The sequence below is a fragment of the Vigna unguiculata genome, chromosome 3 (assembly GCF_004118075.2).
Source record: "Vigna unguiculata cultivar IT97K-499-35 chromosome 3, ASM411807v1, whole genome shotgun sequence".
In the NCBI taxonomy this organism is placed as follows: domain Eukaryota; kingdom Viridiplantae; phylum Streptophyta; class Magnoliopsida; order Fabales; family Fabaceae; genus Vigna; species Vigna unguiculata.
The window spans coordinates 6,722,781-6,747,144 of record NC_040281.1 but is presented as its reverse complement, the minus strand read 5'-3'; the positions used below and the strand labels follow the sequence as shown (position 1 = coordinate 6,747,144).

Here is a 24,364-nt window from a genome sequence, read left to right as displayed (position 1 = left end):
GCACTCCATGGTTTCGCTTTGATATTGGGGACCAAACTTCAGAGACTTGAATTAAGGTAACAGAGAACAAATAAACAAGTTATTGATTGTTTCGGATATTGTTGTTTATGGTGATTTTGTGGCTAGGTAAACTATTGGTCATCAATGCAACGGAATGAAATGACGAAGACAAAAACTAAAACATTCTACATAAAAAAAACCGAGTAACTTTTTTACAAGCAGCTGGTTTCAAAATATGAAACCTTTCAAAATCACAAACTTCATATATACAATGAGTTAACGCGCACTCACTAATGCTCAATTTAACTTTATACAATACAAGGCAAAAAATCTCTCTTCGTGATCCAGGCCAACCCTGCTCCTATCTTTGCTACCCTGTCTGTGATGCATCAGGTTAGTTTATGACTTGTTAAATCAATTAAGCACTTAATTAATAGCATTGTTAAACGTAACTAACCTTCTCTCATGCAAGGTTAACTAGTAAAGCTTTATTCTTGTAGTGATTGTGCTTCGGCATATGGGGCAGAATTCGAGGTTTTCTCCACATTCACAACATGTCTGCACCATTTGAGGAAACAACATAGGAGAAAAGTTAATATAATGTCCTATTGATAGTCTTACATTCAAGATGGGTCGTTTTAGCATATAATTGAACATGTTACCTGATGCCCGCAACCAAATGCCATATCCTTCCCGTTAGTCAGACAAATTGGACAAACCTGCAAAATTAACCGTGTATATGTAATCATTGTCAACTTGTTGTAAGTGACAGAAACATTTCATGAAAGCCAAACTGTGTCAGGATTATATGAAAGTCACGTCTAATGTTCAAAAGAATGGTGTTTTAAATACCTTGTTATCATATAAGCCACCTGAAGATGATGCCATGTTAACATTATCGAAGTCAGAATACGTAGGTGCACTTTGCTGAGAACTGTTTGGACGAAAAGATGTTGCGCTGCTGCTAGAAGTCCTCTCATAATGAGGTGGAGGCAGAGGAACCCTGTCCGGTGAATGTCCCCTCCGTGCACTGATTTCATGCAATGAAAACATGATGCAAATTCAATTATTACCCCAATAAAAACTTTTACAATAGACTGGAAGTACAATATTTTTCCATATAATATTCATTTATTACCCCAGTATGCCAAGATCTATAGTTGCCTTATATTGAGAAGGTATCTCCATCAAAGCTGATAGAGCAAAGTCTGTCTCTTTTCTTCTTGAATCTACACTCCTTGACATTATTTCGGTAAAATTCACAAACTACATGCAGCCAAAACTAAAATATTCACATTTCAGCAAAATGGTGGGTGGAATTATGGCCAAGTGAATTACACCAAACCTGAAAATTGTCAAATGCTCGGGCTGGAATGTTGTCATCAAATTCCCTCATCATTTCCCACGGTCCATCACCAACCCCCACCAAAACTATTGAAAGTGGATACTCACTGCCATGTTAAGAGAGTATAAGAATGCAGCGTGTCCATTCCTAATTAGAGAAAACAACAAAATTTTACCTCGCTTTTACAATTGCATCAATTGTCTTCTGTTCTTGTGGACTTAACTGGCCATGTTGCGTGTCAACACTTCTGGTCACCTGTGCCAAAATTGTAAGTACCAATTTTTTTTTAGATCTTATAAAAGGAATACCTACGGTTAAAAATTGCTCCAGATATATTGAAGCAATGGCAAAATTTGAGGGTATTTCGTACTAATTGAACACTTAGACATTTCATACATGAATCAAAAGATAGATATCTCATATCTCACTAAAGAGGACTACATCCTATTAACATATCTCACTCCACATTTTAAAACAAATTTTCTAATAATCTCCCAGATATAACTATTCGTTCATTGACGTGTATGTCTACAGTAATTCCTTCTGAAGTTCAGCTCTAATTCAGATATATCCATCTAACAATTAATCATGTCTAAATATTGTAGGGAACAGATGTAATTCAGACACATATATTCCTAATCTAACAATTATCAGTTTTCTTCTGCAGCCTTGTCAATGGCAAGATATTTGTGTCGTAAGGTAGATATTATTGTTATCAAATACAATGCTAGGAAAACAAGATTTGCTGTTGTGACTATTTTAACTTTTAGTTGTTTTATCTGTAATACTTAAGAGTCATGCTCGCAGAGGCAGCGTGATAACTGCCAATGAAGTATTTGATGACTGGTGTATATTTAAACAAGACAAATGAATGTTCTTTTCGATATGAAATATGTATTAAATATACCTGTCCATCTGCAATTATTAGCAAGACATGATATTGGCCTCCACTTTGTTCAACTATAGTCATAGCCATCTCAATAATAGGAGCAAATGAAGTGGGTCCTGTCACATAAATGCAATGAGTTATGCTGAACCGGATTAAAAATGCTACCTAAGATTAGTGGTGTGAATACAATACCTGCTAGACGCAGGCCAGGAACAATATCTCTATATCTTGAAAGAACTTCTTCAAATCCATTGCAGAACCTCTCATCTGAATGGAAACTAAAGACATCTTGATCATGCGTTGATGCTGACAGGAAAAAAGGACAAGAAAGAAACACGATCAAGTTTGCAATTTGGAAACATAAGCAATTTGAAAAGCATCAAGACTTATATCAGGAACTACCGTCTCCAAAACCAAAACAAGGAATCAAATTATCCTCATCAAAAGCACTTAAAGTTTTCCCAATAATCGAGATTGCTTGTTCATAAGGATTATGATCACTTCCTATATGATGTAAGCTTTTTCGGTTGAATGACCTCTTCCCTGGTTCCAAAGTGAATTATGCCAGTTTAGTACCAACCCGTAAAAAAAAACAAGCATCAATACATGTATAAGAGATGAAACCTGTCCACTCGTTGCTCTTTGTAAAATCAATGCCAACAATGAGGTTAGAAGATTCCAGTCCAGCGTGTGAAAGAGCACTGGTAACCTGTGTGAAAATATTTCATCATTTTCGTTCTGTGCGTTGTAACTGTATGAATGGTAATGTTTGGGAGTGAAACAATCAATAAGAATAGCATTATTGGCTGATCCATAATTTGTCAAATACTACCCGTTATATATGAAGCTACATTAAGCATCATAGATATGAAGCTTTTACTCAGACTAAAAAGTGCAACAATTCTAGGCGAGGGTCTCGCCAGATTTTTTTTCAAAATTCAGCATTTTATATGCCTTCTCTTTTTCTTGAATACCCCAAACAAGATCGTTTTGGTGTTCCAGCTCTGACACTGTTCTAAAACCCTTTACTGTGAGGAAAAAATAACATATAACAAAACGAGGAACTTCGCTTGTTTTTTGTTACAAGGAATCCTTATTGAGACCTAAGAGCTTAAATATTTCGATTTTCAACGTGGACCATCATAGTAAAAATTTTGAAGTCCGATTCCAGAAAAAAGATTCTGATCCCTGCCTTTTTTCCCCTCCCTTTCTGCTGACTGCTAAGACTTAAACTTTTGAATTGAAGCCGTTCACATTATCTTCCGAGACATGGACTAGTTTGGGTCAATGTCATGAGGTCCCAAACCCCCATGTCCCTGTCCCCCTTTCTTACCGAATACAGGATTCAACGATAGAAACAGACCAAACATTTAATATACTCACACACAATTGTACCTAGGAAAATCACAACAACACAGCATAATCAGAAATCAAACTACCTCATCCAGTGAATTGTAATCATCAGCTATTCTGGAGTATCTCCTATCCAACCTCCTTTTTGGCTGTGAATAGTCATGGAATGGAAGAGTGGGGGCACGGTTATGAAGAGGCGTATGATAATTATTTTGTTGTGGGTAAGTATTTGGTGTCTGAGGGTATCCATAGGTGTCCCATGAAGACGATGAACCAGCAGATCCATACGATGAAACATGCCTTCTTTCGCAGACTTTCGAACTCTTACCTCCCATGATCGACTCCTTTAGAATCAACACAAGCAGAAACAAAACAACCAACGCAGTCCAAGTCTCCAGCTACAATTGCAAACATTTCAATTGCCAAATTAAAAACCTAGCACACACATATATATGTCCACTGAATAAGAAATAAAAACCTTACAACTCTGATCAGCAATAAAATTATGCAAACCACAAATTCTTGGAAAGTAAAACTGAATGGTGCGTCCTAAAATTGTTTCACGCAATATGAATGTCGAAAGAAAAACAAATATAAAAGAGTAGACCAAGAAAATAAACTCAGTCGCGAACTAAGGAAGAATGATGACTGAATCAAATGAAACCGACCATGTATCAATCTTTTTCCATAAATGCTGCAATGAAACATAAACTCTATTCAGTTTTTTTTTTTTTTTCCATACCTCTAGAAGCATTGTTTCCACGAAAGATTTGCAAATGAATTGTGATAGAATTAAGAACACGCCGGATATGTTAATGAATCACGCTAATCACGTAACCTAGAATAGCTTCTCGTGGTTGAACTAAATAGGGGGAAGAGGACAATGAATTAAGAAAACTCCTGTTAGAAGAAACTAAGCTAGCATGGTCAAGTCAACTACACCTCTTCAAGCTATTCCTCTAATCAACTATTTATAATAAATTATGTGAAAGACTTAATTAAAATCATACTCCAGGACAATTAATTAACAGTTTAGTGGAGGAACTTTGTTTACATCTGCATTCAACAAGTAAATGAATATTGTGGTAAGAAGTAAGTGATTATGCATAAGTCAATTCGCAATGATATTAGCAAATTGAGACAAGAAATTGTATTTGGATTTATTTATTCCTTGGTTCAACAGGAAGAGGAAGTGGAAGTTACTTTGTGTTTTCCTGTATCTTTCTCTGTAACGTAGGTGCTGTCAGGGAAACGTTTACGCGCTGATATGGAATGTCCAAACACATTTGCTATGTTCATGGGTCCTACTTTTCCAAAGGACGTAATTTCCAAGAAATGCCTCTTCAACTAAACTTCATCCATGATCAATAAAAACTCTTTTCGTAAAACTACTTTTTGAGAGGGAAGAATTTAGGGGAGAAGATGGTGAGTGGGGACTAGAAAACACCAGCATTTATTATAGTTATAAAAGGTAATAAATATTACGTTTTTTTTAAATATAGTCACTAAAAAATATTTTAATGTTTTTATGAAAAACAAAAGATATAATTATATGAGTGTAGAAATTAAGAATCACAATTTACTGAAATATGTTACATAAACTCCTCTTCGATTTAAGAATCACAATTGACCTCTTCCAAATCTTTGAAGAAGCCATTCGTGCTTCAGTAACTTTAACTTCAGAAAAAAATTCTTAACTTTTCTCTTTTCATAATTTATTTATGTTTTAACTCCTGCCATTTATCGATATATTCAGCTGTTTTTTTATTGTTTCAAGTTAATATTCATTTGATTTATTTTGTTTTATGTTTATAGTAATTATTTATTTATTATTTGCATATCATTTCAAAGAGTTTAAACTTTTATTACATTTTGTAATATATGATACGAAATTTGATGATTTATAGATGGTTAAATATGTATTTACTTTTTAAATTATTGACACCATGAAATAAAATTTCATCAATTTCTAAAACTTTGATATTATTTGATCTTAAACTTAAAAAATAAATAAATGTAGTATTTGTTATTAAACAATATTGAGGATTTGTTAATATGATAAACAACATTGTCACATGTATGACCACGTGTTGACACGTGTGTGTTCACATCAGCACATGAACACACATATGACGAAGACGTAGTTTGTCACATCAACAAATCTTTAATGTTATTTGGTCATCAAGATTACACTCATTCATTACTCAAGTTTGAGATGAAAATAATTCATATTTTAAGATAGAAACAAAATTTAATTTTGTATGAAAATTAGGAAATTAAAAACATATTTTACTCATTTAAAATTAAAAGAAAAGATATATTTCTTAATTAATATTTGATAATTTTTACTTGACTAACAAAAATATAATACAAATGCAATATAAAAGTACAAACTAAAAAAATTTGTGACCAATATATTTCTTATAAAAATATAGAATAAAAATAAAAATGTAAGTATTCAAAATTTTATTCTATTTTTTTTATAATTTCGTATGTTTCTTAATTTATTTTATTTTTTATTCTTTTAATATCGCTATACAATTTAAATGTTTTTGCAAGATTATAAGTACAAATTATTACTACATTTTTCATGAACTATTTCTATAAAAAAATGTCTATAAATATTTAACATTACTTCTATTTTGATAGAAGAGAAAAAAAAATATTTTGATAGAGGATAAAAAAATATTTTGAATAAAAGAATTATTAACTTTTGTATTATAATTTTGTTTCATTTTATTTTACTATTCTGTATTTGACAATTGTTAATATTAAAAAAAGTTAAAAAAAATATGGAGCCACCTACTCGGTATGTTTTTAAGTAAGATTATGTAGTCACACTTGTGTTGAAAACAATCATAGGTCTATTATTTTAATATATTTTATTATAAGCAACCAAACTAATAGGTTTAGGTTTAGTTGTACTTCAAACAAAAAATAATATTAATATGAAAAAATATTTTATAATTAACTAATAAAAATATATCTACTATCAGTTAACCCGTAAAAATATACAGTTATTTTTTATATTTTACCGTTATAGCAAGCAAATAGATTACAAAATATACAAAAACCAACAATAACCCCTCCACCCAACACAAACAATATATATATATATATATACTAGTGTAAACACAGGCGCTATCGCGCCTGTGTGTACGTATTTTTTGAATTATATTAATAATTGATGATATTGTAATGTTATTAATTTAAAATAAAATAAAAGTATATTTATAAAAAATAAAATAAAATGTACGGAGAAAATAAGAGAAAAATAACTGTTGATGAATAGTAAGAGAAAAAAAGAAAAAGGAGATAAGTAAATAATTTTATAAAAACTTGTAAAAGTAACCGTTAATTTTTAAAAATTTAATAAATAATTAAATTATAAAGGGTAAAGTTGGAATTATGAAATGTGGACACAAAAGAGGGAATCCCCTTTATATATAGTTATAGATATATATATATATATATATATATATATATATATATATATATATATATATATATATATATATATATATATATATATATATATATATATATATATATATCATTCTATTTTATTTTATTTTATTGAATTCACTTTTATTTTTAATATTTTACATGTAATTTTATTCAAATTTTAATTATTATTTAAGATATTTAAAATTATATTAAGTTTATTGGAGTGAATTTTGATAATTATTTTGAAAAATAAATAATCCATGTTATTTTTTATATATGTTCAAAAGTATAATGTTTATAATATTTTTAAAAAGGTAAATATATTTTTAGTCATTAATTTTTTATGAAATTAAATTTTGTCTCAGTTCCAAATTTTGGACCATTTTCATTTCTAAGTGAATGTGATTTTTGTGACCAAACAATATTAAAGATTTGTTGATGTGACAAACAACATTACCACATATGTCATATGCTGAAGTGGTTACACACGTGGCAACATAGTCTTTCACATTAGTACATTTTTAACGTCGTTTAGTGATCAGGACTACATCCATTAACTTTTAAAGTTTGAGACAAAACAATATCAATGTTTGGAACAAGAGTGAAATCCAACTTCATGTAATAGTGTAAGGATTTAAAATATATTTAACTATTTATTAAACTATTGATTTAATAGCTAACTAGTGTGTATTTGTGTCATCGCAATATATTGAGTTTGTACTGGTGTGTACCAACTTTAACCTTTGATGTTTACTTTCGCATATCCATAAGAAACTCAACCCAATAAAAAATTAAGAATGGTAAGGATGAGTATTTTTTAGAACAAAGAATAAGAAGAAGAAGAAACTAAACCCAAAAACTAAAAATACATAGAATATAAATGAAGAGTTAAGCCAAAAACTAAGAATGACAAGGATAGGTATATTTCGGAACAAATCATAAGAAGAATTAATTTAGATGTTATTATTACACACATGCAAAAAAAAACATCCTCAATAACGAGAAGACAAAAACCAAATTATAGGAAGAACCTTTAACGATGAAGAAGAATAAGGTCTTCGATGAAGAAATCGTTGTCCGATCAAAAATTGAACCTTCCAACCTTCAATCGTCAAAATCATGTTCAATTGCCCTCTCCTTTCCATGTCCGACAATGCTTTAGCCTTTAACCTTTAAACACATAGTGTATTCGAAAATTAAAAGGAAAAAAGAAGAAAAAGCCTATGGCAAGGGTGGCAAGAAAGAAGATAGTGAGATTGAATAAATGAATAGAATAAGATTAGAGGAGGGGAATACGTCGGGGGAAGGGGAAAAATACCAGAAAACTAGTGGAGTAAATGGAAAAGGAAAATAAAAAAAAGGATTAGATATGTTTTTAGTCCTTAAACTTTGATCTAAAATTGAAATTCCTCAATGTCCCAAACTTCAATATATTTTGGTCCTGATCCCTAAACTTAAAAAACGAACAAATATAGTCATTTTAACTCAATTACATATTTTTTAGGTGTCGAACGTATTTCTCAATAAATATTGAATCAAGAATGTGTCAAATAGTGTAAACAACTCCAATACTAACATGAAAAGCGTTCGACACGTCAAGAAAAATTAATATAATTAAATTAAAAGGATTATATTCATTTATTTCTAAAATTTAAAGACCAAAATATATTAAAATTTTAAAATTTTAGACGAATTTTAGTTTTGAATCAAAGTTGGAAAACTAAAAGATACTTAATTCATTAAAAAAAATAGCGTAACCAATTCGTAATTTGCGAAAAAATCAGAGGCGGGATAATCAAACAAACGTGAAATAACCAAAAAGAAAAAGAAATTGAAAATTGTCATGATTTGAGGTTGGGATATTTGAGTCTATTCCCCAGTAATTTTGTTTATTAGTTTTATAGTAGATGTTTGATCATTTCAGTAACATAACTTAATTTCATGTAATTTTCAGGAAAATAAAAATGTAAATTTTAAAGATGTAAAAGAACATAAAATAATTTAAAATTTGACTGATTTTTTTTATATATAATATCAATTAAATAAATTAAGCCTCAACAAGAAAAGATTAAGTCTTTAATATTTTTATTTTATAAAATAAGTTACTTTTTTAGTTTTTTTTATTAAAATATCAGGAACATATTTTGTATATAAAAATAAATTGAAAATATAAGTCAAACGCACTCATAGGCAAATTCGCCTTCAATTTCTTCAGGTTTGTTGGGATCTTTTTCACTACGGATAATTACGTAATTGTCATTATTTATTTCTGAGAAAAAAAAATCATTAAAACAAAATAACAGCACCATTTGTTATGTTTAATAAAACTAAGAGGTCAAAATTCTGTAACAAAATTCAAAATCAAAACTATAAATAATTAAAAAAAATTACGAATAAATGTCACGATTAAACCTAATATTCCTTACCGGAAACGATTATGCGTTCCGTGATATGAGCACTCTCCCCCCAAACGCACGTTTCCTCCTCATTTAGTCATTCACACTCGCATCCTTGCAAACCAACTTTTCTTTCGTTCTTTCTTTCCACCTACCATCACTCCAATCCGCTGTGTTCGCGCCCACCATTGCCATCCTCACTAGATCAGGCCCGTCCAATCCCAACCCATGTTACCTTCTTTTCCTTTCCCATTTTAAATATATTTATTTATTCTCACCAATTACACATTCATCAAGTAGAAAACAAAATAATCAATAATCAATGGTTTTATTTGAGCACCTTCAATTTTGATTTGAAATTCTAAAACATAAACAAATTCTCAATCGGAAATTCCTAAATTCTTCAGAGCCTGACTGGTAGGTACGTTGTGGCGGTGTTTCTTCGTCAATCTATGATCATCAGCAACAATAAGCCATAGTTGAAGACGATTTCACATTATATTATAGTTTCTACTTACTACTCCATCAATATTGCGTCGCTCCAATTTCTAGGGTTTATCATCACATAAATAGTTGTGTCATATATATGTTATTAAATTAAATGGCCGGCGCCGGCGACCTAGATTCCGATGCGGTACTCAGTGACGTTGAGGACGACGGAGGTGATCCGACTCCCGTAGCGACGAAGGCTCCCTCCTCGGATGATGTCTCCGTCGAGAAACTCCGGGAGGTTCTTGCCGAACTCGATCGGGAGCGGCAAGCGCGCGTTGCCGCGGAAAATACGAAGTCGGAATTGCAGGTTTCGTTCAACCGATTGAAGACGCTGGCTCACGAGGCTATAAAGAAGCGCGATGAGTTTGGCCGCCTGCGAGACGACGCCGTTCGCGAGAAGGAGGAGACGGCGAAGCAACTAGAAGAGAATAAGAAGCAACTGGAAGAAACGGCGAAGGAACGCGACGCGCTGCGATCGGAGATTGGGAATTCGAGCCACATGCTCGTCACCGGCATGGATAAGATCTCGGCGAAGGTGAGCAACTTCGCCGGCAGCGCGCTGCCGCTTCCGAGGTCGCAGAAATATACCGGAATGGCGGCGGTGGCGTACGGTATCATCAAGCGCGCAAACGAGATTGTGGAGGAGCTTTTGAAGCAGAACGAGGCGGCTGTTAAGGCTAGGAACGAGGCCAGAGAGCAAATGGAGCAGCGGAATTATGAGATTGCCATTGAGGTTTCTCAGCTTGAGGCCACGATTAGTGGCTTGAGGGATGAGGTTGCGAAGAAGGTTTCGATTGTTGAGGATTTGGAGAGGGATTTGGCTGTTAGGGACAAGAGGCTTAATGAGGTTGCGGAGAATTTGAGTAAGGAGCAAAGTGAGGCTTTGCAGTTGAAGGAGTTTGTTGGTGAGTGTGAGGACAAGTTGAATAGTTTGGAGTCTCGGATAGAATCCCAGAGACCTTTGTTGATTGACCAGTTGAGTCTTGTTTCCAAAATTCATAACCAGATTTGCAGTGTTGTTAAGATAATTGATGATGGTGGCACCGAGGAGCTATCTGAATCTTTGTTTGTTCCGCAAGAAACAGACGTTGAGGAGAATATACGTGCCTCTTTGGCTGGGATGGAATCCATTTATGAGTTGACTAAAATTGTTGTTCAGAAAGCAAAGGATGTGGTTGAAGAGAAAAATAGTGAGATCAAAAGTTTAGAAGAGACGGTGGCTCGGTTGGTTAGAGAGAAGGATCAAATTGGTTCTTTGCTTCGAAGTGCTTTGTCCAAGAGGATGGCAATCGATCCATCATCCAGAAAGAGTGAGCTTTTTCAAGCTGCAGAGAACGGGTTGAGGGAGGCTGGAATAGATTTCAAATTCAGTAAGGTTCTTGGAGATGGAAAAGTTGCAGCTTCAAATGAGAAGTTGGATAGAACGGAAAAAGAAGAGGATGAAATATACTCTTTGGTTAAGCATCCATTACTCTCTAGTTTTTAATGAATAGTATTTTGCATTTTGAAGACTCCTTCATGAATTCTTTATGAACGCATTGTGTACAGGCTGGTGCTTTGGAGGATGTTGTTAAGGCATCTCAGCTTGAGATCATTGAGCTGAAGCATACAGTGGGTGAATTAAGGTATATGACAAACAATAGAATTAAATCGCAGTTGTTTGATATTCATCTAGTTTAAAGTTTGTTGAACGGAAATCATACCTGTTGATACCACTGACAGTCGACTGAAAAACTTGCATGTTTACAATTTCCAGTTGTGTTGACATCATAACTTTTTTTCTTTGCATATTGCTTGACTGCATTAAGGGCAGAGTTGAGCTTACTTAAGCAGCATATAGAAGCTCAGGCCAAGGAGCTTGACCAAAGAATGCGTCGGATAGAGGAACTTGAAGAAAAGGAGAGGGTGGCAAATGATAATGTAAGCTTGACTGTGTTTTATATAAGTTTAATTTGATATAGTTCCTTAATCATTGGCACTTTTATCCTAATTTTTGTCGAATGTAGAATTTGTTGTTTGTGTATACCCCTTAGTCCATGGATAATTTGTTAGGGACATTTGATTGTTTATACTTCTGTCACGAGGTACCAACTTGGCCTATTTGTAATACAGATTGAAGGGCTAATGACGGACATCGCTGCTGCTGAAGAGGAAATTAACAGATGGAAAGTGGCAGCAGAACAAGAGGCTGATGCAGGCAGAGGTGTTGAACAGGAATTTGTCTCACAGGTATGCTATCTATTTTACAAATGTTCATAGACTTGCTTGTTATAGGTAAAGGATGTGACCGATTTTTGTTCTACTTTACCAAATATGCTTAGAGTTTAAAATGCATTTGAAATTTAATTTACGATATTTTGGGTGCTAGTTTAAACTTTATCTTAGAAAATGGATTTAGGCTTAATTCAATCCTACAATGCAAGATGAGGTTTCCAACCACTTGTATTCTATTATTTGGCTGTATCTCTGAGATATCTAATACTCCCTTGTATAGAAAGGACTTAGGAAGTGGATTTTAGACATAACTCAGATATCACAAAACTAATTTATAATTGTTTTCACTTATATATCACAATTTAGTTATATCTCTAGTCAGTGTGAGCTTTTCTACTCTTTGACTTTGCAATGAGGAAGTCAGGTCTTCAAATTTTACTGTTCATCATCCCCTTTCTTTTATTGTTGAAAAATAATCCTAGCATTTTCCAATTGAAAACACATGTTCCAATGTAAATATAAGAATTATATTAATTTGATCACACATCCTAGTTACATTCAGCAAAATCAATTCTACCCTACTTTAGAACATGTTTGGTGTAATGTTTTTATCTTGGTCATTGAGGGCCTAGCACAACTCTCCTCCTTAACTCCGACTTGAGACCCCCAGCTGTCAAGAACATGGGTGGAGCTACCCATCTTTGAAACAAATAACAGATGGACCTCAAATGTAATATCTAGTAGCTTGTAGCTAGTAGTCATGAACCATCTAAAAAGCTCAAATGATTACATACCTTACATGTTCGCTCATATGCAAGAACCTTTGGGTTTAATGCATGGATATTGTGCAGGCTTAGGATTAGGATTTTCAAGGAGAATGGCTTAACCAATCATGTAAACCACAGTAGTTGCTAGTTTGTTTGTGACCGAGTCCAGTGAGATGTTTGGATTGTTAAAATGGTTGCAAATGGTACCCGCTGAGTTGTTAAGGAGCCTTTGGCTGGAATGAAAGTCGTCCACATTTTCCTATTCCTTAATTTTGTCTCTTTTTTTGCAGTTAATGTCTCTAATAATGAAGAGCTATAACATTTCCTTTATTGTGCTGAAATTTAAATTTCAACTTCTTATTTAGAAGAATGAGAGGTTTCTTAGTTTAATTATGGGATCTCTAACTAACACTTTGGTTTTTAACCTAGCCAAAGGGTGTTCTGTGATCCGTGTAGCTGATATCATCTAGTGGGATAGCATTTCATTGTTTAATAATACAAAATGATTTTGAAATTACTGAGGATGTTATTGATTGCAAAGTACCTATCAAACCTGCAGCCAAATTTATTGTACTACTGTATGTCCAGCTATACTACACGAGAGAAAGGGTGGGTAACACATGATGTTAAAATGGATGTTTAGCTATACAAGCAACGATGAAATATGGAGTGATTATATATAAGAAAATTTCGGTGTAGCACCAATTGAAGAAAATGGACAATACTTTAAGGTAGTTTGAACACAGAATTGTGAAATTGTATGTTTTGTAGTCCCATGAAAAGGAGAGGGAGACAAATAAAGGGCGTTGGAGTAGGTCATCAAGGAAGATCTCATGCTAAACAATATTTTTGAAGTCTTGGGTTTTAGTCGTGCTGAATCGATGTTGTGTGATTCATGTACTCAACATCACTTAAGTAGGATAAAGGGTTGTATTTAAAAGAATGGGCACAGCAAAAAAATCTAGAAACCTGAAAATTCTTTATTACCACGTCATTGATTATTTACTCCAAGAACTTAAAGAGGCTGTTTGATTTAATTAACAAGATGCTTTCCGAATTATTTTCAGTTATTTCATAGAACGTTACATCATTCACTTTTTCTTTTTCCTGATTTCTCAAACTGGAGCATTCTCTCAAACCGAGCAAGCCTAAATTTTGTATTGAAATTGCATGAATAGTTTATGTGGATTGATATCTTGTTTCCTTGAATTCCTATGCTGGAAAAATTTTCCGTGCATCCATTGTCTGATGCTGCCATTGCTCTCTAGAATTATGGTGTCGCTGAGAAATACATTTCTGTAACTACAGCATATTAATATTTTAAGTTGAGATAATATAAAGCCACCTGTTGGTGGATCTTGTTTGACTTCTAATGCTGTATGTTTTCATTGAATATTCTTAGTCATGTTGTTGTCTGCAAACCTGCAGTTGGCAGCACTTAAGCAGGAACTTGAAGAGTCAAAGCAATCCATGTTAGAATCAGAGAAGAAACTAAAATTCAAAGAAGAGACAGCTGCTGCTGCGATGGCGGCCAGAGATGCAGCAGAAAAATCTCTTAAGTTAGCTGACTTGAGGTCATCTAGACTAAGAGACAGAGTTGAGGAGCTTACTCATCAGCTCGAAGACATTGAAAACAGGGAAGATTCAAAGGGCCAAAATCGGCCTAGGTATGTGTGTTGGCCATGGCAGTGGCTTGGCATGGACTTCGTTGGATTTCAGCAGCGACCTGCTACACAACAGGGGGCTTCTAATGAAATGGAGCTTTCTGAACCTCTGTTATAGTTGGGTCTTTTCTTGTCTTTTCTTTCTTTCTTTTTTATCTTCTTTTGTGTATCTATGTTGATTTCTTTTGATTCATGTTACAAATTGTAGTTATCCATCAACATACCATCTCTTAAAATGCCAGCCACGGTGGTTATTGGTTTTTAGCATTAGGGTCCTGTAAAGTGAGAAAGTCTCTGAAGTATACAAGTGAGGGTGCGTTCACTCGAGTTAAAGTAGGTTAAGTTCGCCAAGACAGTTTAATTTTAATTAACATAAATGCATCTTTACTTCTTCGCTTTAGAGGTTTTCTCACTTAAGATGTTGCTGCTGTTTCTGGCTTGAGTAACTTGTTATTGCATTTTGGTTGTTTTGTACGACCATTCCGTGAAAGCAATCAACAAATACATTGACATTGCATTACACTCCTGGAATGGTGTAGATTTGTTTGCCAATGAAATTTTTACACGTCTGCGTAAAAATAGCTTCGGTATCAGCTTAATATATTTATCTTATTGGTTTGGGAATGTTCTTAAGTTCTAGTTGTCGATTGAGTTATAGCCCTTGTCAGCTTCTGTTTGCCCATTTCTTCCATTGAGGAAGTCAGCATTAATTCTGCTTTTGCGAGATCAATGGATTCATTAGCCTCTCCCTAGTACGATGTGGTTTGAATGATAATAAATTCCCAAAATTTTAATTTTCCTTACATAGTACGTTTAATGCTATTCTACTAATTAAATTATGATTTTATTACCTTGATTTCTACTTGTGTACCAAGTAGATCCAACATTTTATTTTGCTATTGAAGGTTTTCCAACAATTGTTCTAAACAAACGTCACTAAATTAAAAGGTAATGACTTTTTCCACCCTTAAACTTTGATGACATTAGATTTAAAGAAACCCTTTAGATTAGTCTTAAGGTTCACACATTCGCTAAAGAGAGAAACTAGCACTCGGGAGGATCTTGATTCCATTATATCTGTTTAACTACCTATGTTGTAAGTAAGACAAGAATAAATGATTGGCGTGAGTTAAACAAAATCATGAATGACTAAGAAAAATTATATATTATAATCTATTTTACAAGATATGGAAAGAGACCGTAGTATACAAATGAATACAAATTTTATTTTATAAAATTGAGTTAAGCTCTAAATTTATTTCTTAAAAAAGTTATGTAATGTTTATGTCAAATTATTATCTCCTGAAGTAAAGGGTTGGAACGGTTATCCTTCATGTAATTGTCGAGTTACAAGAAAATAGATGGTAACAATAACCTTAGGCGTTTAATTAACACGAGTAATACAAAGGTTAATCCACGAGTGATATATTTACTTGGGATGGGTCGGTAACTCATTTTTGCTTGAAGGATACAAATCAAACAAGGGATTTGTGATTCCACTGGAATTATTTTTTAGTTTATATTATATCAAATCTTATTCAATTTAATTTAATTAAAGGTATTCTCAGATTGAAATGAATAATGTTTTTTTAATACTGTATATATTAATATGTCAACACTATTCAAATAACACAATGAGTTTTTCTCTCATTTTTCGTCCTTTTTTTATTTATTTTTATCGAAGAACTAAATCCTACATAGATGAATTTATTTTCTGTACTAATTAATAATAAATGAAAGTAATTAATTATAAGGACCTGAATTCACTTATTTTAAATAAAGTTTTAATCTTTTAATAATTATTCAACTTATAAGACTTAGGTTTGATAGTTGGGGTATAAATTATAATAGAATAAATAAGATGACTATCATATTATGTTTTTATCACTTAAAGCCAAACAAAAACTCATCTGCACACTTCAATCAGCTCGAAAAAAATTAAAAGACCAAACTGTAAACAATTTTTGCTTTGGTTGGTTTAATTAGTAGAAAGCTACATATGTGGCTTCCTTTTCATTGTTGGAACTACATTAAATACGTAATTTGATCATACCCAGAGAGAAAATTCCAAAAAAACATGCATCCTTAAGTAACCGATACTACTTTTCATACTATGAACTAATGTTAAGAATGGTGTTATTAGTTTATAACAATCTCTAACAGTTTTCCAGAAGAAAAAAGTAAGAAACAAAACGGGGATGGGAAAAAGGCTAACCTTTGAACATGTTATTTTTGGAGGAGGAATAGGCAAATCAAGAAGACCAAAACCCCCGAATTCTGAAGCACTAAAAAGAAAAACATCGACACAAGTATATCATAAAATCTGGTGTAAAAAAAAAAAAAGATTGTTTCAGCGCTTCGTTCTGCATTTCTTTTTGAGCAAAATGCCATCAGGAGGACGTGTTAGCATGACGCTGCAACGGCCATAGAGATTATACGAATACCTCAAAATGGTTCCCAATTTGGATCTCGCACGAAACACTCCTCTCACTTCGAGAATCACGCCATTGCCCTCCATCTGTTTGACAAGACGCTGGCTTTCTTTCAATGGCAGCTGAACCTGACTAGACACCATGTGGATCATCGCAAACCTTGATTGAAGCCTCGCAGCAGAGAAAGGTTCAACATACTGTGTGGCAATGAGGGTGCTTCCATAGTAGAGATAGATGATGACGGAGCTGAAATCCACATGAACCTTCTTGTTTGGGTTTGTGAAGTTAGCCAGCATGGTTAGATCAGCGTTCAGAAGATACCCAAGATCAAGGTATGCAGCGTTTAAGGTCACACTAGACACATCAAAATGAGGACTTTGTGGGCGAAAAACAAAGTACACTATCAGCACTATCAACCCTCCTATGATTATGATGAGCCAGAATATTACGCACAAGCACGCACCTAACCATGTCAAAGGTTGAGACTTTTGCTCCTCCGGCAACTTTATACCGCTGTGGCGGGGATAACTGAGGGGCTTACGGCGTGGCGCCGGAGGATGGTCGGAGGGTGGCGGCGGTGGAGGGGCACTGGCGGAGGGAGGTGGCTCTTGGAAATTTACCTTTGAGGACTTCAGCGGTCGCAGACCTTGATTTGTTGGAAACTTACTGGGACTTCTTTTTGAGCGTGGCTCTTGCGAATGTTGTGATGGAATAACATGGTCTTCGTGTTGAGGTGGTGGTCGTAATGGAACACGGTCTTCGTTTTTCTGAGGTCGTGATAATGCTTCTGGTATGGGTGCAGCTGCTACTACTTGAGGGGGTGGTTGGGCACGGCGTTTTTGGCGTGGCCCAAATGGAATATGTGGTTGTTCTTTATCATCATCATCTACCAGGAGTTCAGGCTGTGATGATCGAGAAAAGTGAGGGTTGGTTTCTCGACGAGACATGGGAAGTGTGAGGAAAATGAAGAGAAACGAAAGTGTGGTGAGAGAATGATATTAAGGAGGAATCAAGGTAAATCAAAAATTAAAGTATATAAAGGGAATGGGAATGACTTGAAGTTAACTTCAAGGATGATTCATATAAAGGCAAAGAATCGAACATAAGACACTTATGTGGGGCATAATGTTTGTATTCTTCATTTAACAATGTAGAGAAAGTGATGATGCTGAGTTTGTTGGTGTGCTATTATAACGATGTAGAGAAGCTCAAACACCATGGGAGAGCCTGCATTCTTATAACTCCCAAACACTTTGAGTTTCTTGTACCTCAATTAACATGGATATAGAGACACACTGTGGACGATACCTTTCCCCTAGTTTGGTCCAAAATAGGTGGACCCCAAAAGCACACACTGCGAATTCGAGCACATTTTACAAAGTGAACAACAACTTATTCACGATAGGAACTCGTTATGAGTCAACATTCGAAAATCATTTTTATGTTAAAATATAAGAACAGCTTTGACATGCCTCATCCAAACACAACCAGTTTCATATTTCCAAAACATTAAAAGTTATATGTTCACAATAAGTGGAGTACACAATATAACAACTCGGTTACACCGATACTTACCTTGACTGAATTTTATTTTAATTTAAATTCATACCTAAAAATACCTTTAATTTGTCGTTGGGTTTAAATTTTGTTTCCATCGAATCTCTCATCATCATGAGAGTGAATAAGTATTGCAGTTTAAAAAAAAAAAGAAACTTTAATTATCTGAATTTTTAATTTTATGGACTAACAACACACATAAGAAAATAAATTTTTAATTAGGTTTATGTTTTACATGGGAGACAGCCCGAATTTCTCTTTAATTTCCTGAATGGAAGAGGATGTTATGTTAAGCATTATAAGCGTAAAAGAGAAACTAAATGTAGGGTTTTTTGTTCCCTTGAACTTTCTATAATTTTCAAAATCCAGATAAACATCCAACGTTCAGAAGGAGTTTTTCTCCATTTTGTTTCTTTTCAACATTTTTTCCACTCTAAAACAGATGTAAGTAATGTGATATGCAGTGTTATTAATTACCAATTCCATCTCTTTAGGATGTAAATCACGTTGAGAAATCAAATTCTAAAGAACACTCATCGAATTCAAATCCTTGAAAGGCATAAATTCTTTCATGAAATCATAGAATTCAAGGTGTAATATGATGCATGTGTGTGGTACCGGTAGCTAGTACAAAATCGAACATGTGGCCAGTAGGACTTCGATACTTTGACAATGTATTTTGATTATACTTCCATTTTGACAATGTATTTTGCTTATACTTCTATTTGACACTCATGAATGTTATTATTCTATTTCAAAACTTTGTTTAATATTATATTTAATAAATAAAAATAAATATAAACAATTTTAAAATAAAATAATATTCACAAATGTCAAATGAAAGTATAATAGTCCTAAAACTTTGAAGATATACGGTTCAAAACAGAAAGTAAATAACACGAACAAAATATCAGCAGTTGGAGTCATATCTAGGCTGCCAACATATTTCTGTGAAGAAAAACTTAATAGGTGCGTTCAATTGCACACAATGTGTGCCTACTATAAACAGTATGATCCAACTTGGAAAATCAAGCACCCATGCTCTACATGATCTAAATAAAAGAAATTACAACTGAAAGGAGACATGATTTTGATATTCTTTAGATGCCCAACATTAAAGCAATGGAAGTCAAAGAAAGTATAGGACCCAAATACAAAGTAATCTAAAAAGTAAAAAACTTCGACATGGATTCAATACAAATTCAGCGAGAAGCCTGCGACAAAAGAAATGCAGGAAAGCAAACATTGTTTCATCTGTAAATTTGTCACAACTTTCACTACAAACCTCGCAATTGATTATTCCCGGTCTGATGATGTTAATACTGCAGGAAAGAATACATTTCTTTTCCTTATATCATAGTCACACAATTTGAAGCCCAATGTCATTTTGATGGCCTGGGATTATATTAGAAACGGAGCTGATTAGGAGTTTCTACCATTTGTGTAATAATATGTTTGAATGCAGAACTTGGGATACCACATTGGAGAAAGATTTGTCATTGAAATGAAAATCTTTGATTAATACACAGTCAAAAAAAGGTGAGTGAATGAATGAAGGATTTGTCAATGCAATCTCAATACTGCACTTTTCCAAACGAACTCTAAAATGTAGCAGTTTTGAAACTAGTTTTTCTTAATACGACACATTTTCTGACATTTGGACCAACATGGCATTTTCTTAATTATTTCCGATTTTTCTTTCCTACTCCAGAAGTTGGTTGGATGGTGACCCTAGATGATTCACTTCCATCTGAAAATCATCAATTATTCAGACTTATGTTCTTCACCAGTACTTTCTCTTACCCCTTTACCTGTATTTCTTCAATTGTGTATCAAACCAATCTGCAAATTGCTTTTTGTGCTGGTTGTAGTTGTCCTTCAGCTAATCTGTTCCAAGGTTCAACATCGTCTAGGGTAGAATCTATTGACAAGGAAATACCAGCATGCAATGAACTAGGTACATTGATATCATATACTTATTTTGTTTCATAGACTAATACCACATATCACCCCTTCCCCCACCTTCCCAAATCAAACATAAATAATCAAAGTTGCAGTGGAAACATTTCTAATTCCCTAGGTTCAATACAACTACAGAGAAACACAGCACCATGATATTATCTAATTAAATGTAACAACTGCCAACTGCAGAAGGTGTTATTTTAATATAAGAGTCTTTCGCATAAATGCACTATAAAGCAGTCCACTGACAAATGTGAAAATTTACCAAATAACTTAAGATATTGCAGTTTCCAGTCAGTCTCCATTGATTCTCAACAGCCTTCTGAAACACTATGCAACCTTTTAAATGATTCACACATCCATTTTTTTCTTACGATATTTTGTTTGTGTTGTTCCATTAGGGGTTAGCACGGGCAAAGGTCGACAAAATCATACTGAATATCATAGCTCTCTAATAAATGAATGAAATTAAAGTAGAAACATACTTTGAATAATTGTAATGATCACAGTAACATTTCTTTATAGAAGCCTGAAGTTCCATGCTGCAGACACAGGCACAAGCATCATAATAATTTACCAGAAAATAATGCTAATAAAGGTCAAACATGTAAAATTTTATATAAATGTGTAATCCTAGAATTACGTATCCTTGTATGCTAATCCAAAATTAGAATATATAATTTGTGCCAATCTCAGTTTCCCAGAATCTAACAAACTTGAATCTTGAAGTCTAACAAGGCTACCTAGTGAATCTTTTTTCCACACCCACAATTCTCCACTAAGTCACATATGTCCAGACATATACTCAAATAATAAGAAGCTGAGGGTCTGTCAACAAAAGCTCCAGAATGGTATGAAACCTGAGTTCATTGTTCAACAATTCACTAGGATAGGCAACAAGGACCTGGGCCCAGGTCACAACAAGATGAAATCACCAATAAATGTAAATCTTCATTGTTCAAATTATCCTCTGCAACCACAAACTTCATCTTGATGAAACAGGACCATAATAGTTAGTTCCATAAAATGACATACGGCATTCATCATTGATGTTTCTGCCAATCAGTCTGAACTGAGCTGTCACTGGTGAAGGATTTACTAAAATAGCAGACAACATAAGAATAACTCAAACCTGCCTCTTCAACATGAACTCAGAAGAAAAAATTGGGATTTGAATAGGCTCCTAGACTGATTTCAACCAAATCATCAATTACTGATATCAGTTGTGCTGCTGAGTTAGAAACAAAGCCACAGCCCTCTATGTATAACAATGGCCCAAAAATAATTGAATGCTCCATTTTGAATTGACAAATGCAATCCGCCAACTGAACAGTTTGTTGACAATATCAAACGAAACTTGGATACTGCTCCAGAAAAAGGTCTAAGAAGCCGCTACTTCCATTGGTAGCAAGAAACCTATACAGCACTGCCCTCAGTCTGGATCCTTTACAAGAAGCTGGTCTGTGAATTAGTAGTGTTACACCACATAGTATATGGGAGCATAGACATACAAAAAGGTATGGGGTTGCACCATGGGCATCATAAAAGTAGGACAAACCAATTTCCAGATGTAATTACCTGCCGAAAATGTTTGAAGTCGATTTTGCTAAGCTTTGGTACATTGTATCCAGAGAAAATGTTTTATGTCAGGTTTCCCATTTGAAAGAAAAATGTGATGAATTTGAGAGGATAACAACGTAAACTAGAGCCATGTTCATGCGCCATCACTTGATTGCATGGCATTTACTAGAGTCTCAGAAAGATGTCTGTCAAGTGTTAAGCCTTTCTCCATCATCTGATCCCAAACCCTACAGGCCAGAGAAAGTTTTTTCCCCTTTATAAGCCCTCCAACTATCAACTTGAAAGTTACCTCATCAGGATACAAACCATTCCTCTGCATTTCATCATATAGACGCATGGCGTCCATAACTCTAGAAGCCTTACAGAATCCATTTACAAGTGCATTGTAAGAGATTACATCCGGATTTACCCCATTCTCCACCATGTCACGGAAAACACTATGAGCCGTATCAACCTTTCCAGTCTTGCACAGATGATCAACTACAGCAGTATAGAATATACGATCAGGAAGAATGCCCGCCCTTGTCATTTCATCAAGCAGTTTCTTAACCACTTGGATACTTCCTTCTCTTAGAAAGGCATCAATAAGTATATTAAACGTCACCATATCTGGCCTAATCCCCTTCCCACACATCTCTTCAAACAACTCATAACCTCTCCTAGTACGGCGCACCTTACAGAATGCTGTGATAAGAGTATTATACGAAACAACATCACACAGTCCTTTGGTCTGCATCCTCTCAACCAGCATCATATAAGCCCTGTCCACCATATTAGCCTTGCAAAAACATTTCAACAGCTCATTATAGCTATACAAATCCGGCTCCACCCCGCTCCGCTCCATTGTCTCCACCAACCGCGAGGCCTCACTCACCATCCCCTCGTCACAACAGTAATTCAACAGTATATTATAAGTAACCAAATCCGGCACACAGCCATTGCCGCTCATAAACGCTTTAATCTTCATCGCCTTATCAACCCTTCCCATTCTACAAAACCCATCAATCAAAGCATTGTAAACCAAGATATTAACCTTCACCCCACCCTTGATCACATCGACAACAAGCTCGTAGGCCAAATCAACGCGGCCCCCACCGCACAAACCAACAACAATAGCAACACAGGCTTTGTAATCAGGGCTCAACCCTTTACCAGTCAAACCACGCCAAACCCTAGCAGCCTCGTCGAAGCGTTGAGCTTTGCACAACGCGTCAACGATAATAGTATAAGAAACAACGTCGGGCTCTCTCCCCTTGGAGGGCATGGAGTGGAAGTGTTCGAGGGCGGTTTCTAAGCGATTGTGGCGGCACAAGAAGCTGAGGTAAGTGTTGAAGGCCCAAATGTCGGAGACGAAGCCGAGAGCGTGCAAGTCGGAGAGGAGGTCCTGGATGAGGGGGAGGTTGTTGGGGGAGGAGCAGAGGGCGGAGATGAAGCGGGAGTAGGTGAACGGGAGGAGGGAGAAGCCGCGAGGGATGACGTGGCGGCGGTAGTAGTGGTGGGCAAGGTGGAGGCGGGAGTGACGAAGGAGGACGCCGATGAAGCGGTTGTAGTCGACGCTGAAGACGCGGCAATTGGATTGGGTCATTTGGTCGAACAGGTGGATGGCGTGGTTGATGAGACCGGCTTTTACCAACTTGGATATGTGAGAGCGGTAGGCGAGGCGGTGTGCGCCAATGCTGCTCTGATACATATCAGATTCAGGGGTTTCCAAAGGCATAGCAGCAGCAGCAACGCCCAAACCAAACCCCGATTCATTCACCTTCTCTCTCTATACCTCTCCCACTAAATAGTAATATTCGTTAGTTCGTTCCACGTTATGAGTTATGAACGCAACAACTACAGTCATGAAGAGGCACGCCAACTGTTTGTGCGTGTGTTTCTTACACTTGGTGTCAGTGTTGGTTGTTTGTTTTCCCTTTGCTTGTTCTGTTCTCACTCCATCTGCAACAAAAAGGGAGTGGAGGGAAGGAAAATGCGTTTTTTTTCCTTCTTTTTGTATGACGCTGTGACTGTGAACCATTCAAAGCCTGATTGGGCTGGGACTTGCAGGTTTTGGGGCTTAAGGAACACTGATGGTTGCTACCTCCTGCACCCCATTTTTTTTTCTTGCACCCTTTAATTTCTAAAATACCCATTTTATCCTTGAGTCAATAGTAAAGAGAACCCATTTTTTCCTCTCCCCCCACCCTTTGATCCCTTGAACCTACCAACACTATGCACTTCAGTCTATTTTTCTCATACTGTGTTTTGGAATAACTATCCTTC

At 35.0% G+C, this 24,364-nt stretch overlaps 4 protein-coding genes across 5 annotated transcripts; 1 reads left to right on the top strand and 3 right to left on the bottom strand.

Annotated features, from left to right (window-relative positions):
• Positions 1 to 160: 160 nt before the first annotated feature.
• Positions 161 to 4,648, bottom strand: LOC114175960 (E3 ubiquitin-protein ligase RGLG5-like). Of its 2 annotated transcripts, none has more exons than XM_028060818.1 (13): positions 4,330 to 4,648; positions 3,674 to 3,985; positions 2,859 to 2,943; positions 2,637 to 2,777; positions 2,427 to 2,540; positions 2,253 to 2,350; positions 1,521 to 1,600; positions 1,346 to 1,451; positions 1,139 to 1,266; positions 853 to 1,030; positions 663 to 719; positions 458 to 558; positions 161 to 379 (listed from the first exon to the last, which is right to left on the bottom strand). In XM_028060818.1, the coding sequence occupies exons 1-12, from the start codon at positions 4,339 to 4,341 to the stop codon at positions 478 to 480; spliced, it is 1,392 nt and encodes a 463-aa protein (XP_027916619.1). In that variant the 5' UTR covers positions 4,342 to 4,648; the 3' UTR covers positions 161 to 379; positions 458 to 477. The 2 variants fall into 2 exon arrangements, with proteins under 2 accessions (XP_027916619.1, XP_027916621.1); XM_028060820.1 differs by lacking the exon at positions 4,330 to 4,648 and adding an exon at positions 4,071 to 4,283.
• A 4,890-nt stretch (positions 4,649 to 9,538) lies between these two features.
• Positions 9,539 to 15,087, top strand: LOC114177907 (paramyosin). Its single transcript, XM_028063503.1, has 5 exons — positions 9,539 to 11,378; positions 11,471 to 11,547; positions 11,731 to 11,842; positions 12,035 to 12,151; positions 14,332 to 15,087. The coding sequence occupies exons 1-5, from the start codon at positions 10,032 to 10,034 to the stop codon at positions 14,683 to 14,685; spliced, it is 2,007 nt and encodes a 668-aa protein (XP_027919304.1). The 5' UTR covers positions 9,539 to 10,031; the 3' UTR covers positions 14,686 to 15,087.
• Positions 15,088 to 16,686: 1,599 nt separating this feature from the next.
• On the bottom strand, positions 16,687 to 18,117 carry LOC114179337. Its single transcript, XM_028065653.1, has one exon. It carries the CDS (start codon positions 17,944 to 17,946, stop codon positions 16,918 to 16,920), a length of 1,029 nt encoding a protein of 342 aa, XP_027921454.1. The 5' UTR covers positions 17,947 to 18,117; the 3' UTR covers positions 16,687 to 16,917.
• Positions 18,118 to 21,053: 2,936 nt separating this feature from the next.
• LOC114175626 (pentatricopeptide repeat-containing protein At1g13040, mitochondrial) lies at positions 21,054 to 24,124 on the bottom strand. The gene is made up of 2 exons (XM_028060391.1): positions 22,097 to 24,124; positions 21,054 to 21,979 (listed from the first exon to the last, which is right to left on the bottom strand). Exon 1 carries the CDS (start codon positions 23,814 to 23,816, stop codon positions 22,233 to 22,235), a length of 1,584 nt encoding a protein of 527 aa, XP_027916192.1. The 5' UTR covers positions 23,817 to 24,124; the 3' UTR covers positions 21,054 to 21,979; positions 22,097 to 22,232.
• Between the last annotated feature and the right edge of the window lie 240 nt (positions 24,125 to 24,364).